A 20,068-nucleotide genomic window follows, 5' to 3' on the forward strand; every position below is an offset into this window, starting at 1 on the left:
CAGAATCCTGAGTTTCAAAAGTCAGAATCCTGAGTTTCAAAAGTCAGAATCCTGAGTTTCAAAAGTCAGAATCCTGAGTTTCAAAAGTCAGAATCCTGAGTTGCAAAAGTCAGAATTCTGAGATTGAAAGTCATTCTGAGTTTCAAAAGTCGGAATCCTGAGTTTCAAAAGTCGGAATTCTGAGTTTTTAGATAGAGTAGTCTCTATTGGTAGAATTTTAGGACCAATGAGCAATAATGTAGTTACACCCACAGACCATCATTCTGCAGACATACATGTCTTCTGCTCTATATATGGATATTTAAATCTATCTTAGTTACAGCACACAGTATAGGGAAGCAGGCAGTTCTGGGTTCTCTGGTTCCTCTACTGTATTAATAGTTCCTCGGTTTGCTTTCTTATCCTCCTTCTCTGTTATCTTCTCCAACAAGAAGAGCCATGCTGAAAATGTGTGTATTGTGTGTGAGTGTGTGTGTGGGGGGGGGAGGGGGCGTACAGCTTCCATAGATAACAGAACACAATAGTCAGCACAGCTCTAAACCCCAACTTGTAGGAAACATTGCACTGTTGCCCCTACATCAGGGAATTGTGAATGGCCAATTGGCGGCAGGACAATGTGTGTCTATGGTGGTAACGAATTGATCATAGCAATTACTTGTGTGGACTCACACAGTTGTGTTGTAGACAATGAACCTCATATCAAGTGGGTTCTAATCCAGGTAAGATCATGAACTTTATATATTTTCAATATCTTGATATTATATTAAACATATTTTAAAATACGAGTTAGTGAGGGCCTAGATTGTATTTTATCCATATATCTAAACAGATTTTTAAAGTATATTAACCACTTCAGCCCCGGAAGGTTTTAGCCCCTTCCTGACCAGAGCACTTTTTACAATTTCGGCACTGCGTCGCTTTAACTTAGAATTGCGCGGTCGTGCAACGCTGTACCCAAACTAAATTTGCGTCCTCTTTTTTCCAACAAATAGAACTTTCTTTTGGTGCTATTTGATCACCTCCGCGGTTTTTATTTTTTGCACTATAAACAAAAAAAAGCGTCAATTTTGAAAAAAAAAACTATTTTTTTTTACTTTTTGCTATAACAAATATCCCCAAAAATGTTTTTAAAAAACAAAATTTCTTCATCGGTTTAGGCCAATATGACAATATTTTTGGTAAAAAAATTGCAATAAGCGTATATATTTATTGCTTTGCGCAAAGTTATAGCGCCTACATACTAAGGGAAAGATTTATGGCATTATTTTTTTTTTTTACTAGTAATGGCAGTGATCTGCGATTTTTAGTGGTACTGCGACATCGCGATGGACAGATCGGACACTTTTGACGCATTTTTGGGACTACAGACAGCGATCAGTGCTATGAAAATGCACTGATTACTGTGTAAATGACACTGGTAGGGACGGGGTTAACACTAGGGGGCGATCAAGGGGTTCATTGTGTGTTCCCTCAGTGTGTTCTAACTATATGGAAATATGACTGAGTAGGAGAGGAGACGTATCGCTGTTCCTACTTACTAGGAACAAACGACATGTCTCCCCTTCTATGACAGCAGAGGGATTGGTGTGTTTACACGTGATCGCGCGTGGCCAGCGGCAATTGGCAGCCACGCGCATTGGGTCCCTCGCCACGCAGCGGGCGCGCATGCGCTCTCTGGTGGCTCTTGAAGGAGCCCCATACCCGTACATTCTGCCCCTGTAAAGAAAAAAAAAAAAAAAAAAAGAGGGTGATTTGTGTGACATCTTCAGTTCCTCGAAGACAGTTGCCAATTTCATTAGACTGTCCCTGGGTAAGAATGTCCCTGGAAGCTGCATGCTAACCATCATGCCCCACACTTTAGCCCTGGTCTCTGCACTACAAGGGGTTTACCCACACCCCGGGCGCAGCGCAGTGTATCTGCAACTTTCCTGGGCTATCTGCACTTTGCCATAGACTTCTTTTATATACTGCAGGTGTGGTGCACTTTCTGGAGGCGTACCAAGACTCCTGCGTTCAGAAAGTGCACCAAACCCGCAGGACTTTATAGAAGTCTATGGCTAAAGTACACTGCACTGCACCCGCAGCAGGGACAGATCCAGGAGGGGGCAACGGGGCAATTGCCCCCCTCGAAGAATGCAGGTGAGTGAGGGGGCGGGCAGCTCTGTGGGTGAGTGAGCGGGCGGCTCCGTGGGTGAGAGTGTGGGCAGGCGGGGCGGCTCGGTCGGTGAGCAGGCGGGTCAGAGGGCGAGTGAGCAGCTGAGCGTCTCAGTGTGTGAGCGGGCTGCTGGCCAATCAGGGAGCCAGTGGGCAGGGGAGCAGAGATGACATCATCTCTCACCACGAGGTGCCCACCCTGCATCCCGGCAGTCCTGCCTTCACTGTGCAGCAGAGAGATGACATCATCTCTCTGCTGCCTGACTGGTAATCTGCTGCCTGACTCTGGGACACAGAAAGAGACCACCTTAGCAGGAAAGTGACACAGCAAGTGACAATTGTAGCAGGCAAGTGACAATCCTCAACGTGTGGCAGGTGATGTGGCAAGTGACAATCCGTATGTGGTGGCAGACAAGTGACAATCCCCATCTGGTGGCAAGTGACGCGCTCGGGGCTCCCACTGATTCTGCATTATGGTCGAACTATTTAATTTTATATTACAATGTAATAATAGAAATAATGCACTTCAATCATCCTGACACCATAACAACCATGGTGCCGTGATGATTGAACTGTCAACACCAGCCATTTCCCCGATAAATTGCCCCCCAAAAAAAACGTATTTTGCTGTTGGCACCACTCTGGAGACTGCTAGCCAAAATAAGAAGTGAGTGCGGTTAGTATCACTTGGCGTGGAACAGGAGCCGGTGTTCTGGCGCAGTACGGAGCAGAAGGAGATTCTGAAAATCTCCGAAGATGAACGCCGTCTGCGCCGTGAGTGGAGGTGCTAGCCCCTTCATCCAAGTGGACATAGGGCTGCAAATATTAGAGGGCACGCTTCGGGCATGGCCTCTCTGCGCTCAACTCTTTTTATTCCAACTCTATGTCCACTTGGATGGTGGGGCTAAAACCTGGACTCATGGCGCAGGCGCCGTTCATGTTTGGCTATTTTCAGAATCTGTGTGTCCTGTGTACTGCGCACACTATCCGATGGGGGACACAATGTGATAGGACACCGGCACTACAGAGGAGGCATCGGCTTATGTGGCTCTTCTTCCTTACTACACCTCCAACTTTACAAGTAGTCTCTCGGCATTGCACTCTGATGCTCTGGAATGGTGGGTCAGCAAGCCCAGACCATGATCTACCAGTCACCTGGTGGCGATCTACAGGTTGCTGACCCCCCGAGCTAAACTATGTGTGTGAACTACAATGTACACGCACACACAAATATCTCCCCTCTGCTGATTGGCAATAAATAGATATAAAAGCTACTGCACTAACCGGTTCCCATAAAAGACAATACAAGTATTTTATAACCTCTGTGTGTTATTTGTTTAACCACCTCGCGCCCGCCCTATAGCCGAATGACGGCCGTAGAGCAGGCGCTTTCGTCCGGGAGGCCGTCCCTGGACATCCTAATGTTTACTTCAGCAATGCGCGCTGCCGCGGGCACGCATCACGGAAGTTCTGTGTTCACCGTGTCCCCCGGGGACAGGCAAACACAGATCGCTGTAAACGGCCAATCACAGCGGCTGTTTACAGCGCGATCGGCGTGTCCAATGGGAGATGATCTCATATGTAAACATATGAGATCATCTCTCAGCGCCGCTCTCCCTCCTCACACAGAGTGTGAGAGGGGAGAGATGAACGGCTGCAGCGGCAGCCGTTCTGCTTTGAGTTAATATAAAAAAAAAAAAAGTAAAAAAAAAAAAGTGCCATCCTCCCCCAGCAGTGCCATCCTCCCCCAGTGCCATCCACCCCAGTGCTACCTGCCCCCAGTGCCATCTGTCATCAGTGCCACGTGTCATCAGTGCCACGTGTCATCAGTGCCACGTGTCATCAGTGCCACATAGTGCCATCTGTCATCAGTGCCACGTATCAGTGCCATTTGTCATCAGTGTCACCTGTCAGTGTCACGTGTCATCAATGCCACTTATCAGTGCCATCTGTCATCAGTGTCACGCGTCATCGGTGCCATGTATTAGTGCCATCTGTCATCGGTGGCACGTATTAGTGCCACGTATTAGTGCCATCTGTCATCAGTAGCACGTATTAGTGCCATGTGTCTTCAGTGCCACGTATTAGTGCCACGTATAAGTGCCACGTGTCATCAGTGCCACATATTAGTGCTATCTGTCATCAGTGCCACGTATAAGTGTCATCATTGCCACGTATCAGTGCCATCTGTCATCAGTGTCACGTGTCATTGTCCTGGTGCTTCAAAAGTGTAATAAATAGTCAACAAGTTAGATGTGTAATTTATGTTCCTAGAACACGTGATGGCGCTACCTGCATGTTGGGCCTCTCTATGTGGCCAGGCTGTGAAAAAGTCCCACACATGTGGTATCGTAATACTCAGGAGGAGTAGCAGAATTTTTTGGGGGGTGTCATTTGTGGTATACACATGCCAAGTGAGAGAAATAACATTACAATGACAATTTTGTGTAGAAAAAAAAAAATGAAAAATCTTAATTTTGAAAAGAATTGTGGGAAAAAAATGACAACATCAAAAAGCTCACCATGCCTCTTACTAAATACCTTGGAATGTCTACTTTCCAAAAAGGGGTCATTTGGGGGGTATTTGTACTTTCCTGACTTGTTCGGGTCGCAAGAAGCGAGATAGGCCACCAGTACATCAGATGTGATAAATTTTGTGCGATTCGCACCACAGCTTGTAGACTCTCTAACTTTCACAAAGACCAAATAATATCCACTAATTTGGGTTATTTTTACCAAAGATATGTAGCAGTATAAATAGTGGCCAAAATTTATGAAGAAAAATTAATAATTTGCATAATTCTGTCACAGAAACAAAGAAATATGCGTTTTTTTTCAAAATTGTCGGTCTTTTTTCATTTATAGCGCAAAAAATAAAAACCCCAGAGGTGATCAAATACCACCAAAAGAAAGCTCTATTTGTGGGAAAAAAAGGACAAAAAATTCATTTGGGTACAGTGTTGCATGACAGTCATTCAAAGTGTGAGAGCACCGAAAGCTGAAAATTGCTCTGGGCAGGAAGGGTGTTTAAGTGCCCAGTAAGCAAGTGGTTAACTCTGCATTAGTGGTCAATTCTATTGTATTATGGAAGGAGGATCTTCCTGTAATGTCCCGTACACAACAAATGTTGGATGTGAGCATGTTGGCGGAAAGTCCGACTGCGTGTATGCTCCATCGAACATTTGCTGTCGGACTTTCCACCAAGAAATGTTGGCTAGCAGGTTCTCAAATTTTCCACCAACAAATGTTTGTTGGTCAGACTTTCCGATCGCGCGTGCACAAGTCAGTCGCACAAAAGTCCACGCATGCCCGGAATCACGTAGGAGCCGGGAAGCGCTCGGTCTTGTAAAACTGGCGTCCGTATTGGAGATATGACGTATGTCTTGTACGTCGCCACGTCCGTAATTGTTGCCCAACATTTGTGTGACCGTGTGTACGCAAGACAAGTTGGAGCCAACAACCTTCGAACAAAAATCCGCAAATTTTGTTGTTGGAAAGTCCGATCGCGTTGTAAGGGGCATACGGGCCCATTCAATCTATATGTTTGAACCATAAGTTCAAAGAATTCTTCTGTCAGAGAGTGATCTGTAAACACTGGCCGGAAGTCGTCAGGTTCCTAATTTTCGGATGATTTTTGGGATGTTGTGTACCCAGCTTTGGGCAAAGAGGCTGCCGGGGTGAGCGAGAAGAACCGCAATACAGCTGTCAGTTTGGTGGTAACAGATGGTGGAAAGTAGGAAAAGAACAGAACAAAAGTCGGATGGCTGCACTCCGATGAAATATAAATTCCTTATTTATAGCAATCCATACAGTACGGATAAAAACCGGATGGTGCGAAACGCGTTAGCGTTTTTTTTATCCTTGCTGTATGGATTGATATCAATTAAGAGTTGATATTTCATCGGAGTGCAGCCATCCGGACATTTGTTCTGTTCTTTTCCTGCATATGGTTGCATATTGAGCCGCACCCACACCCGAAGAGGGAGGAGATCTTTTTGGAATCAGACACCTGGAGCGGGTCTTTCTTAGATGGTGGGAAGTAGTTAGGTTCGGACTCCAATCAGGATCGCTCGGCTGGCAGCGCCATCAGAAACTTCTGGCTTGAGAAAGGGGAGGTCCAATCGCCCCCCAAACACCTAACCATGCCCCCTTACGTTTCTGACGTCGCCTCCAGCGAAGGGATCCTGATTGAAGCTGAATCGAACTGCTTTACACCCAGAACCATCTGTTACCACCTGGAAGATACCGAGGTGTTTGCATTCCAAAGCGATAGCGGTTCTTCCCTCTCACCCGTAACTTTCCTTTCCCAAAACTGAAAGCTAAAAGTCATTTGAAAACGGTCGGATCAGCAGGAACCTGACGACTTTCGGCCCGTGTGTACAGATGACTCCCACAGAAGAATTCTGTGGACTTATTGTTCAAACATGTAGGGTGAATGGGTCCTCACAGGAAGACCCACCTTCCATATATCAATAGAAAGGACCACTAATGCAGATAAAAACAGATAACACAGAGTTTATTGAATAAATACTTTTACTGAAATACAAAAAGGACACTGAAAAGTGAGGAAACGTGATGACAACCCACGGCTGATAGACCCCCACTCCCCCAGACTGACAAATTCCATCAACTACGACAACTATGGAGGTGACAGAGATCTGCAAGGAGCCTACAGCTCCAGCCAGGCTGATAGACCCCCCACTCCCCCAGACTGACAACTTCTACCACCAACTACTTCCACCCCAGACTGACAGATTTCCTCCACATACAGACTGACACCCCTGCCGGTAACTCCAGGCCAGACCCCCCCTTTCTGCCACTGACACCCCAAGCTGACAGAACCCCCACTCCCAAATACTGACACCAACAATTAAGACAACTACGGAGCTGACAGAGATCAGCAAGGAGCCTACAGCTCCACCCAGGCTGATAGACCCCCCACTCCCCCAGACCGACAACTTCCACCACCAACTACTTCCACCCCAGACTGACAGACATCTTCCACGTAGGGACCGACACCCCCAACCCTAACTCCTAACACTGGGCCAGACCCCCCTTTCTGCCACTGACACCCCACACTGACAGAACCCCCCACTCCCAACTACTGACACCAACCATTAAGACAACTACGGAGGTGACAGAGATAAGCAAGGAGCCTACAGGCAGCTCCGGCCAGGCTGATAGACCCCCCCAATCCCCCAGACCGACAACTTCCACCACCAACTACTTCCACCCCAGACTGACAGATGTCCTCCACATACAGACTGACACCCCCACCCCTAACTGTCCTCCACATACAGACTGACACCCCCCCAACTCCTAACACTGGGCCATACCCCCCCCCTTCCTGCCACTGACACCCCACACTGACAGAACCCCCAGTCCCAACTACTGACACCAGCCATTAAGACAACTACAGAGGTAACAGAGATAAGCAAGGAGCCTACAGGCAGCTCCAGCCAGGCTGATAGACCCCCCAATCCCCCAGACCAACAACTTCAACCACCAACTACTGCCACCCCAGACTGACAGATGTCTTCCAGATATAGACTGACACCCCCACCCCTAACTCCTAACACTGGGCAGACCCCCCTTCCTGCCACTGACACCCCACACTGACAGAACCCCCACTCCCAACTACTGACACCAACCATTAAGACAACTACGGAGGCAACAGAGATGAGCAAGGAGCCTACAGGCAGTTCCAGCCAGGCTGATAGACCCCCCAATCCCCCAGACCAACAACTTCCACCACTAACTACTTCCTCCCCAGACTGACAGATGTCCTCCACATACAGACTGACACCCCACGCTGACAGAACCCCCACTCCCAACTACTGACACCAACAATTAAGACAACTATTGAGGTGACAGATATAAGCAAGGAGCCCACAGCTCCACCCAGGCTGATAGACCCCCCACTCCCTCAAACTGACAACTTCTACTACCAACTACCTCCACCCTAGACTGACAGACGTCCTCCACATACATTTTTGATAGCAGAAAACAAAACACTCCTGCGCACAAGCGAGTACCAGATGAACTAGATCTCCTAGTGCAGTGATGGCGAACCTTGGCACCCCAGATGTTTTGGAACTACATTTCCCATAATGCTCTAGCGCTCTGCAGTGTAGCTGAGCATCATGGGAAATGTAGTTCCAAAACATCTGGGGTGCCAAGGTTCGCCATCACTGTCCTAGTGGATAATGTCTCTGGTCCTGCTGCCATCAAGGATAGGGGCATCCCAACAGCCAAAGGGAAAAAGAAAGAAAACAAGGGCGCACAGACCTTGTGCATTATCCGCTGTAGGCTCCTTGCTTATCTCTGTCACCTCCATAGTTGTCTTAATTGTTGGTGTCAGTAGTTGGCAGTGGGGGTTCTGTCAGTGTGGGGTGTCAGTGGCAGGAAGGGGGAGTCTGGCCTGGTGTTAGGAGTTAGGGGTGGGGGTGTCAGTCTGTATGTGGAGGACAAAGGGAAAAGAAAGAAAAAAGGGCGCACTGACCTTGTGCATTATCCTTAGGTAAATATTTTATGTAAAAACAGAATTGAAAAGTACCCACAAACGTATGAACGAAAAAAATCATGATACAAGTAGTAAGTAACAGAGGAGATTGCAGGGCCCTGATGAAGAAGGTTATCCTTCGAAACGTGTCAGTCAGCAGTGATTCCTGCAATCTCCTCTGTTAGGATTGGGGGTCTGCTATCATCTTGAACAATTGCTGTCATCTGGAGACTACTTGTATCATGATTTTTTCGTTCATACGTTTGTGAGTAGTTTTCTATTCTATTCTATAAGGTCAGTGCGCCCTCGTTTTCTTTTCTTTTTTTCCCCTTTGTCCTCCACATACAGACTGACACCCCCACCCCTAACTCCTAACACTGGGCCAGACCCCCCCTTCCTGCCACCAACACCCCACACACTGACAGAACCCCCACTCTCAACTACTGTCACCAACAATTAAAGACAACTATGGAGGTGACAGAGATCAGCAAGGAGCCTACAGCCCCAGCCAGGCTGATAGACCCCCCACTCCCCCAGACCGACAACTTCCACCACCAACTACTTCCACCCCAGACTGACAGACGTCTTCCACATATAGACTGACACCCCCACCCCCAACTCCTAACACTGGACCAGACCCCCCCCCCTTCCTTCCACCAACACCCCACATTGACAGAACCCCCACTCCCAACTACTGACACCAACAATTAAGACAACTATGAAGGTGACAGGGATAAGCAAGGAGCCTACAGGCAGCTCCAGCCAGGCTGATAGACCCCCCCAATCCCCCAGACTGACAACTTCCACCACCAACGACTTCCACCCCAGACTGACAGACGTCTTCCACGTAGGGACAGACACCCCCACCCCTAACTCCTAACACTGGGCCAGACCCCCCTTTCTGCCACTGACACCCCAAGCTGACAGAACTCCCCCCTCCCAACTACTGACACCAACAATTAAGACAACTATGGAGGTGACAGGGATAAGCAAGGAGCCTACAGCTCCAGCCAGGCTGACTTGACCAAAGTGCTGGCGGGTTTAAAAAAATCATGCCACAGCAAAATGCATAATCATTTCTTATTCTGCGCTTTGATGCAGATGAACGTGCGCAAAAAGTGCATACACTGGCAAAGTGCACGGGTATGACGGCAAGAATTAATGGCGCTTTTGCTTGACTGCAAAAGGGCTGTGTGTTTTTGTGCATTGCAGGAACGCATGTGATTTAGCGTGTGTTCCTCCAACACACAAATATAAAACCCATCGTAAGAGAGGGAGGAGACTAATGCCGCGCGCACATGACCGGACTTTCCGGGAGACTAGGTCCGACGTAATCAGTCCGTTGGACAATCCGATCATGTGTGGGATAGTCCGATCATTTTTCGTTTAAAAAAATCAGGCAGACCTAGAAATAGAACATGTTTCAAATCTGTCCGATGGACTCAATTCAGTGGCTGCATTTGATGGCACAGAGGCTGCATTTGATGGGCACAGTGACTGCAATTGATGGCACAGTGGCTGCAATTGATGGGCACAGTGGCTGCAATTGATGGGTGCAGTGGCTGTAATTGATGGGCACAGTGGCTGTAATTAATGAGCACAGTGGCTGCAATTGATGGCTAGTGGCTGCATTTGATGGGCACAGAGGCTGAATTTGATGGGCACAGTGGCTGAATTTGATGGGCACAGTGGCTGCATTTGATGGCACAGTGGCTGCATTTGATGGCACAGTGGCTGCATTTGATGGCTACAGTGGCTGCATTTGATGGGCACAGAGGCTGAATTTGATGGGCACAGAGGCTGAATTTGATGGGCACAGAGGCTGAATTTGATGGGCACAGAGGCTGAATTTGATGGGCACAGTGGCTGCATTTGATGGCACAGTGGCTGCATTTGATGGCACAGTGGCTGCATTTGATGGGCACAGAGGCTGCATTTGATGGGCACAGAGGCTGAATTTGATGGGCACAGAGGCTGAATTTAATGAGCACAGTGGCTGCAATTGATGGCTAGTGGCTGCATTTGATGGGCACAGAGGCTGCATTTGATGGGCACAGTGGCTGCATTTGATGGCACAGTGGCTGCATTTGATGGCGCAGTGGCTGCATTTGATGGCGCAGTAGCTGCAATTGATGGCGCAGTGGCTGCAATTGCTGGGCGCAGTGGCTGCAATTGCTGGGCGCAGTGGCTGCAATTGATGGGCGCAGTGGCTGCAATTGATGGCGCAGTGGCTGCATTTGATGGCGCAGTGGCTGCAATTGATGGCGCAGTGGCTGCAATTGATGGCGCAGTGGCTGCAATTGATGGCGCAGTGGCTGCAATTGCTGGGCGCAGTGGCTGCAATTGATGGGCGCAGTGGCTACATTTGATGGCACAGTGGCTGCATTTGATGGCACAGTGGCTGCATTTGATAGCACAGAGGCTACAATTGATGGCACAGAGGCTACAACTGATGGGCGCAGTGGCTGCAATTGATGGGCGCAGTGGCTGTAATTGATGGGCGCAGTGGCTGTAATTGATGGGCGCAGTGGCTGTAATTGATGGGCACAGTGGCTGTAATTGATGGGCACAGTGGCTGCATTTGATGGGCACAGTGGCTGTAATTAATGAGCACAGTGGCTGCAATTGATGGCTAGTGGCTGCATTTGATGGGCACAGAGGCTGCATTTGATGGGCACAGAGGCTGAATTTGATGGGCACAGTGGCTGCATTTGATGGCACAGTGGCTGCATTTGATGGCACAGTTTCTGCAATTGATGGGCACAGTGGCTGCAATTGATGGGCACAGTGGCTGCAATTGATGGGCACAGTTTCTGCAATTGATGGGCACAGTGGCTGCAATTGATGGGCACAGTTTCTGCAATTGATGGGCACAGTGGCTGCATTTGATGGTCTTTTTTTCAGAATTTTTCAGTTTGTTTGTGCCCCCCAAAAATTATGAGCACTAACCGCCACTGCTTCACTCCATGATATGAAAAGTTAGCTGAATTGTACAGTCTGTTCCTCTCCCCAATACCCTGTTATGCACCCTTTATTAGGAAAATATGTATTTAACTTTTTAGCACTTGCCAACGGGATGATATGATGATCTGCCAATTATGTTGTAACGTTTTTCCGTGAACAAAAATCCTTATACTTAGAAGTAAAATGAGACTGTGACCTGTTTCCTCCATAGTGCTTATACTTACTTGTGTCGAAAGGTGGAGATATGTCCTCCTGTTCACATTTCGAGGCCTGTGGTTCCAAGCGTGGTCTCAAGGAGGGTTCTGTTCTGCATCGGGCCCTAGGGACCCAGCCGCTTTGTAGTGTTTGCCTAGTGCCAAGCTACCCCTACCTACAGAACCTTCACCACTGGTCAACACCAATAATTAGTTAACATTTTTCCTTAAAATTACAATCCTTATACTCAGAAGTATAATGAGACTGTGACCCATTTCCTCCATAGTGCCTATACTTACTTATGTTGATAGTTGGAGATATTTCTCCCTGTTCACTTTTCATAGTCATCCCGACCTCCTCCGTGGACGGCTGATCACCCCCCACATACTTCTCCACTTCTTCTTCTTTAACCTCAGATTTTATATTGATCTGTTCTTCACCCTAAACCCCAAAATAATAGAAAACATCTATTAAAGTCAACTAAAACAAATGGAAAAAAAAATGACAGCAGCTCTGCATTCCCTACATCATTAAAAGTGTTTTTTTTTTATTAATGTAAGCAGTTTAAGTAGCAGAATGGGACCTGGTATCAGGCTCTTGCAGTACCTATACATAAGAGCTCAGACTGGGAGAGGAGGAAGCAGAACAAGGAGCCAATCAGCTGCGCTGCAGTTCTGATAAGAACTGATAGGGGTAGAGAGCAGAGTGAGGTGAGCTTATCAGTCTCATGCCTTTGCTGTCCAGTCACAGGCTGGGGGAGGGACAAGACCGCCGGCTGTTACTGATCTGAAGCAGAGATAAATCAGGTCTACTGCCAATTTCCTGTGAGCCAAGGAAGCCAGAGACCCATCACCTAGTGGGATATCATCATATCAGCCTGGACTTACAGGAGCAAAGAACAGCACCACCTCATTCACTATGCACCCTCCCGCGGGAGGAAGGAAGAAGACCCACAATGACATGTGACTGGACTTAAGAGCCACAGAAAAAAAAAGGAACGTATATTGATTAAAAATACAATAAAAAATGTAGGGTGCTCAAAGGCGCTAGAAACTAAAGATGTAGACGTAAGCATTAAAACAAGAGACTACATATAAATGTCCTCTCACAGCTTAGAATACATATTTAGTTCTGCAGGCCCAGTCCTACCTACCTGATGATGGTGGGGGATGGTGTGATCTTCCTGTATGGAATCCCGGGAACACAGAGGAGGGGGACATCTCTCACCCTAAAGCCCAAAGGTGAAAAAATACATTTATAAAATGGACCAAGAGATGACATAAATGTCATCTCATAGCTTTTGAATTGCTCAGTCCCACCTACCTGATGATGGTGGGGGATGGTGTGATCCTTCTGTGTGGAATCCCCGGAATACAGAGGACCTCCCTCCTCCATAGACTGCGGATCCCCGGACTTCTCTGCTTTTTCCACTTTAACCTCAACTTTGGTGTCTTTCTGTTCTTCACCCTAAAGTGCAAAGATGAAAGAATGGTTTTGTAAAAGGAAAAAAAGATGACATAGAAGAACGATATGTCAAAACGTAGAATTCTACAACGTATTTGAGTACTACGGTAGTAGACTACCTGATCCTGGAGAGGGATGGTGTGATCTTCCTGTGTGGAATCCCGGGAATACAGAGGATCTCCCTCCTCCATAGACTGCGGATCCCCGGACTTCTCTTCTTTTTCCACTTTAACCTCAACTTTGATGTCTTTCAGTTCTTCACCCTAAACCCCAAATATGACAGAACAAATTTCAAAAAGCAAAAAGGAAAGAGATGACATAGAAGAATGTTATCTCAAAGCATAGAATTTTACCACATAGTTTTAGTTCTAGTTGCTCAATCCCACCTACCTGATGATGGTGGGGGATGGTGTGACCTTCCTGTGTGGAATCCCGGGAATACAGAGGACGGGGACATCTCTCTGGTGGGTTCCCATTACTGGATCCATCTGTAGGAAACACACACACTGACTGAATACATTGTTTCTATGTGTTTATCAGATGATGGGGGATCTAGGTGGAGCCTCCGTACTGCTCTCTCCTTTACAATAAAGTCTCCTCTTACCCGGTGATGTGAGGGGCGGCTGATTCTCCATCATGACGTCCTTGTAGAGATCCTTGTGTCCTTCTAAATACTCCCACTCCTCCATGGAGAAATAGACAGTGACATCCTGACACCTTATAGGAACCTGACACACACAATGATACAGTCACCATCCAGACACATCCCTTGTCTGTTACTGGATAATGTCCCAGAATTCCCAGAATCCTCCTCACCTCTCCTGTCAGCTGATCAATGATCTTCTTGGTGACTTCTAGAATATTCTGGTCATTGATTCTCTCATGCTTCAGGGAATGAGGTGAAGGCACTGTAATGGCAAAATGGTCACCAGATTTTACCTGAGGAAAACTCTGCATTGAAAGAACAACAATAATGTCATGTGACCTCCCAGAATCCTCTTCACCTCTCCGGTCAGGTCTGTGTTTTATTAATGGAGATAAGAGTGATGTCATGTGACCTCCCAGAATCCTCCTCACCTCTCCGGTCAGGTCTGTGTTTTATTAATGGAGATAAGAGTGATGTCATGTGACCTCCCAGAATCCTCCTCACCTCTCCGGTCAGGTCTGTGTTTTATTAATGGAGATAAGAGTGATGTCATGTGACCTCCCAGAATCCTCCTCACCTCTCCGGTCAGGTCTGTGTTTTATCAATAGAGATAAGAGTGATGTCATGTGACCTCCCAGAATCCTCCTCACCTCTCCGGTCAGGTCTGTGTTTTATTAATAGAGATAAGAGTGATGTCATGTGACCTCCCAGAATCCTCCTCTCCTCTCCGGTCAGGTCTGTGTTTTATGAATAGAGATAAGAGTGATGTCATGTGACCTCCCAGAATCCTCCTCACCTCTCCGGTCAGGTCTGTGTTTTATTAATGGAGATAAGAGTGATGTCATGTGACCTCCCAGAATCCTCCTCACCTCTCCGGTCAGGTCTGTGTTTTATTAATGGAGATAAGAGTGATGTCATGTGACCTCCCAGAATCCTCCTCACCTCTCCGGTCAGGTCTGTGTTTTATCAATAGAGATAAGAGTGATGTCATGTGACCTCCCAGAATCCTCCTCACCTCTCCGGTCAGGTCTGTGTTTTATTAATAGAGATAAGAGTGATGTCATGTGACCTCCCAGAATCCTCCTCTCCTCTCCGGTCAGGTCTGTGTTTTATGAATAGAGATAAGAGTGATGTCATGTGACCTCCCAGAATCCTCCTCACCTCTCCGGTCAGGTCTGTGTTTTATTAATGGAGATAAGAGTGATGTCATGTGACCTCCCAGAATCCTCCTCACCTCTCCGGTCAGGTCTGTGTTTTATTAATGGAGATAAGAGTGATGTCATGTGACCTCCCAGAATCCTCCTCACCTCTCCGGTGAGCAGGTAGATGATCTCCAGGGTGAGGTTTAAAGTATAATGCCAACTACAGGCTAACTAATCTTAAAAACGCTCCCCCCCCTTCTAACACCTGTACTAATGAACCTCTGTAAAAAAAAAACGTATATAATTATCTATTTTCAGCCCACATTGGTCCGGTCACAGGATCCCCTTTGTCATACAATGTCATTTGCAGGGGAATAGAGAAAGTACCCACATAAGGCTGTGAAAGCCGGGAGCCATTACAGTGCCTTAAAAAAAGTATTCATACCCCTTGACATATTCCACATTTTGTCATGTTACAACCAAAAACTAAAAAAAAAAAAAAATGATTGAGATTTTATGTGATAGACCAACTTGGCACAATAAAATAAATATGTGAAAAGTGTGGAAGGGGGATTTGTATTCAGCCCCCTTTACTCCGATACCCCTAACTAAAATCTAGTGGAACCAATTGCCTTCAGAAGTCATCTAATTAGTAAATAGAGTCCACCTGTGTGTAATTTAATCTCACTATAAATACAGCTGTTCTGTGAAGCCCTCAGATGTTTTTTGGAGAACTTTAGTGAACAAACAGCATCATGAAGGCCAAGGAACACACCAGACAGGTCAGGGATAAAGTTGTAGAGAAGTATAAAGCAGGGTTAGGTTATAAAAAAAATCTCCCAAACTTTTAACATCTCACGGAGCTCTGTTCAATCCATCATCCAAAAATAGAAAGAGTATGGCACAACTGTAAACCTACCAAATAAAGTAAAAAATCTGTATTTAGACCAAAGAAAACCCCTATTTTGTACCTATTACTATGAAGACATGGCCGTCCACCTAAACTGACCGGGCCGGGCAAGGAGAGCATTCACCAGAGAAGAGCCTAGAGGCCCATGGTAACTCTGGAGGAGCTGCAGAGATCCACAGCTCAGGGGGGAGAATCTGTCCACAGGACAACTATTAGTCGTCTCTCCACAAATCTGCCCTTTATGGAAGAGTGACAAGAAGAAAGACATTGGAGAAAGAAAAGTCATAAGAAGTCCTGTTGGCAGTTTGTGAGAAGCCATGTGGGGGACACAGCAAACATGTGGAAGAAGGTGATCTGCTCAGATGAGACCAAAATTGAACTTTTTGGCCTAAAAGCGAAATGCTATGTGTGGTGGAAAACTAACACTGCACATCACCTGGAGCACACCATCCCCACCGTGAAACATGGTGGTGGCAGCATCATGTGGTGGGGATGCTTTTCTTCAGCAGGAACAGGGAAGCTGGTCAATTAATGGGAAGATGGATGGAGACAAATACAGGGCAATATTAGAAGAAAACCTGTAAGCCCTTGTACACACGGTCGGACATTCCGACGGAAAATGTCAGATTGGACCATGTTGTCGGATTATCCGACCGTGTGTGGGCTCCATCTGACTTTTTCCATCGGAATGTCCGATCGACAAAGTTTCAGAGCTGGATATAAAATTTTCCGACAACATGATCCGATCGGACTTTGTCCGATCATTTGTAGAGAATTCCGATCGGACAAAGTGCCACACATGCTCAGATCAAATTCCGAGACCAAAGCTATTGGCTACTAGCCTGAACGTAGTCCCGTCATAACGAAATAACGTCATCACGTTCTGAACGATCGGATTTTCCAACAACTTTGTCCGACCGTGTGTATGCAACACCAGTTTCAGACAAAATCCATTGGAATAAAAATCAGACGGATGTGTACAAGGTAGACATGTGCAAAAGGAAAAAATTTGTTTAGTTTCGTTTTAATTCGTTAATTCATTAATTTCGTTTAGTTATATTCGTTAACTTCCTTAAATTCGTTTTCGGATTTCGTTTAGTTTTCTACCGAATTCGAAAAATCGGCCACATTTGAAAATATTTCAACCAAATTCGAAAATATTTCTACCGGATTCGAAATGATTTCAACATGATTCGACATTATTTCAACCACATTCGAAAATATTTTGTGACCCGACTTTAGGGCCATGTATCTCGGGGTCACTTGGTGATAGAAACTCCAAATTTGGATATGTTGTAGTGCTAGTACTATTGTGTTTGCATACTAAATTTGGGGCTTCTAGCTATAAGTGACCCCGAGATATGTGGCCCCAAAATCGGGTCGCAAAATGTCATTCTCTGCTCTAATAACTAATAACATTTTGCGACCCGATTTTGGGGCCACATATCTCGGGGTCACTTATAGCTAGAAACCCCAAATTTGGTATGCAAACACAATAGTACTAGCACTACAACATATCCAAATTTGAAGTGTCTAGCACCAAGTGACCCCGAGATACATAGCCCTAAATTCAGGTCACAAAATATTTTCGAATGTGGTTGAAATAATGTCGAATGCAGTTGAAATAATTTCGAATGCAGTTGAAATAATTTCGAATCATGTCGAATTCATTCGAATTCATTCGTTATATTTCTTTCGTATTCGTTGTAATTTGTTATTTTTTTTATTCGGACATTCGGATGCATCCGAATGTCCAAAAGATGCCAAATTCGGCCGAATTTCGATTTGTTACGAAACGAATTGCACAAGCCTAGTACAAGGGCTTAGAGTCCGCAAAAGACCTGAGACCGGGGCGGAGGTTCACCTTCCAGCAGGACAACGACCCCAAACATCCAGCCAGAGCTACAATGGAATGGTTTAGATCAGGGGTCTTCAAACATTCTAAGCAAAGGGCCAGTTTACTGTCCTTCGGACTTTAGGAGGGCCGGTGGCAGTAGAAAATGTTCTGGTGTCCAGTGGGAGTAAACCATGCCCTTTGGTGTCAATGGGAGGAATAGTGCCCCATTGTTGGTGTCAATGGAAAGAATTCTGCCCCATGGTTGGTGTCAGTGGGAGGAATAGAAGCCCAATCTTGGTGTCAATTGACGATATTGTGCTCTTTTTGATAGTGTCCCATTGTTTGTGTCAGCCACAGGAATTATGCCCCATTGTTGGTTTCAGTGGATGGAATTGTGCCAGGTAAAGGCAAGCAAAAGGGCCACATCCGGCCCCAGGGCAGCAGTTTGGAGACCTCTGGTTTAGATCAAAGCATATTCATGTGTTAGAAAGGCCCAGTCACAGTCCAGAACCAAATCCAATTGAGAATCTGTGTCAAGACTTGAAAATTGCTCCTCACAGACGCTCTCCATCCAATCTGACAGAGCATGAGATATTTTGTGAAGAAGAATGGGCAAAAATGTCCCTCTCTAGATGTGCAAAGCCGGTAGAGACATCCCCCAAAAAAGACTTGAGGCTGTAATTGCAGTGAAAGGCGGTCCGACAAAAATATTGACTCCGGGGGGGGGCGCCATACAAATGCCCCCCACACCTTTCACATATTTATTTGGAAAAAATGTTGAAAACCATTTATCATTTTCCTTCCACTTCACAATTATGTTCCACTTTGTGTTGGTCCATCACATAAAATCCCAATAAAATACATTTACGTTTTTGGTTGTAACATGACAAAATGTGGGAAATTTCAAGGGGTATAAATACTTTTTCAAGGCACTGTACATTGCCTATAGGCCAGTGATGGAGAACCTTGGCACCCCCAGATGTTTTGGAACTACATTTCCCATGATACTCATGCACTCTGCAGTGTAGTGGAGCATCATGGGAAATGTAGTTCCAAAACATCTGGGGGTGCCAAGGTTCACCATCACTGGCCTATAGGCTTCCATGGTGAGGCCACTGTCGCTGATCCCTCCTCTCCCCTGAAGCTTCTGCTGGCAGAAACCGAATCACGTGACCGGACCAGAATGGGCTGAAAGTAGGCAAGTATACAGGTTTATTTTTTTTTTTTTTTTTACCCAGGATAGTTAATAGAGGTGTTCGGAGGGTGGAGGGAGCATTTTTATTACTATTTAGGCTTCGCTAGAATTTTACTTTAATATCCTCTCAGTCATGTGACTCGGGTCCTCTTCACTGATGAGATCATGTGATCCATACAAGACTCTGATCTCTGTAGACAGATCATATAGCGCCCTCGCTGGTCATTAGAACTCATAGGCCAGTAGAGATGAATTTGAATCCCTCCATCCAAAAGTGAGGGAGGTTTCGTGTTAACCACTTAAGGACCGCCTCACGCCGATATACGTCGGCAGAATGGCACGGCTGGGCACAATCACGTACCTGTACGTGATTCTTTAAGTGCCCAGCCATGGGTCGGGAGCGCGCCGCTGTCGGCGCGCTCCCGACCTGGTCCTGTGCTCCGTGACCGCGGGACCAGTGGACCCGATCGCCGCTGGTGTCCCGCGATCGGGTCACAGAGCTGAAGAACGAGAAGAGGCCTGTGTAAACAAACCTCTCCCCGTGCTTCCTACTGTGGCTGTCACCGATCGTCTCTTCCCTTTTATAGGGAAGGACGATCAGTGACGTCACATGCCAGGCCACGCCCCCTACAATAAAAAAAACCCACATAACGTCATACATAACACTACACTGCCCCCTAGTGGTTAACTCCTTCACTGGCAGTGTCATTTACACAGGAATCAGTGCATTTAAATAGCACTGATTGCTGTATAAATGACAATAGTCCCAAAAATGTGTCAAAAATGTCCCATGTGTTCGCCATAATTTCGCAGTCACAATAAAAATCGCCGATCGCCGCCATTACTAGTAAAAAAAAAAAATATTAATAAAAATACTATAAAACTATACCCTATTTTGTAAAAGCTATAACTTTTGCGCAAACCAATAATTGAGATTTTTTTTACCAAAAATATGTAGAAGAATACGTATCAGCCTAAACTGAGGAAAACATTTTTTTTATATATATATTTTTTGGGGATATTTATTATAGCAAAAAGTAAAAAATATAGCATTTTATT

General features: G+C 46.1%; 3 protein-coding genes across 3 annotated transcripts in view; all 3 read right to left on the reverse strand.

The window, feature by feature from the left end:
- The window catches only part of LOC143955828 (uncharacterized), a 55,764-nt gene extending 43,914 nt beyond the window's left edge, over positions 1-11,850 (reverse strand). Inside the window, exon 1 of the mRNA XM_077465947.1 lies at positions 11,845-11,850. The gene's annotated coding sequence lies outside the window, so the exon portion shown is untranslated. The remainder of the gene's footprint in view (positions 1-11,844) is intronic.
- Positions 1-13,569, reverse strand: part of LOC143955182 (uncharacterized) — a 47,352-nt gene extending 33,783 nt beyond the window's left edge. The window contains exons 1-4 of the mRNA XM_077465273.1: positions 13,399-13,569; positions 13,139-13,282; positions 12,969-13,043; positions 12,115-12,256 (exon numbers count right to left, since the gene is read on the reverse strand). Of these exons, the coding sequence (XP_077321399.1) occupies positions 12,115-12,256; positions 12,969-13,043; positions 13,139-13,282; positions 13,399-13,470 (433 nt within the window). The 5' untranslated portion in view covers positions 13,471-13,569. The remainder of the gene's footprint in view (positions 1-12,114; positions 12,257-12,968; positions 13,044-13,138; positions 13,283-13,398) is intronic.
- Positions 1-20,068, reverse strand: part of LOC143955180 (uncharacterized) — a 275,659-nt gene that overhangs the window by 252,584 nt on the left and 3,007 nt on the right. Inside the window, 1 exon segment of the mRNA XM_077465272.1 lies at positions 14,096-14,187. The gene's annotated coding sequence lies outside the window, so the exon portion shown is untranslated.

Source organism: Lithobates pipiens, unplaced genomic scaffold (genome assembly GCF_037356315.1).
Source record: "Lithobates pipiens isolate NorthernLeopardFrog02 unplaced genomic scaffold, aLitPip1_a1.2 Scaffold_35, whole genome shotgun sequence".
NCBI classification, from domain to species: Eukaryota; Metazoa; Chordata; class Amphibia; order Anura; family Ranidae; genus Lithobates; species Lithobates pipiens.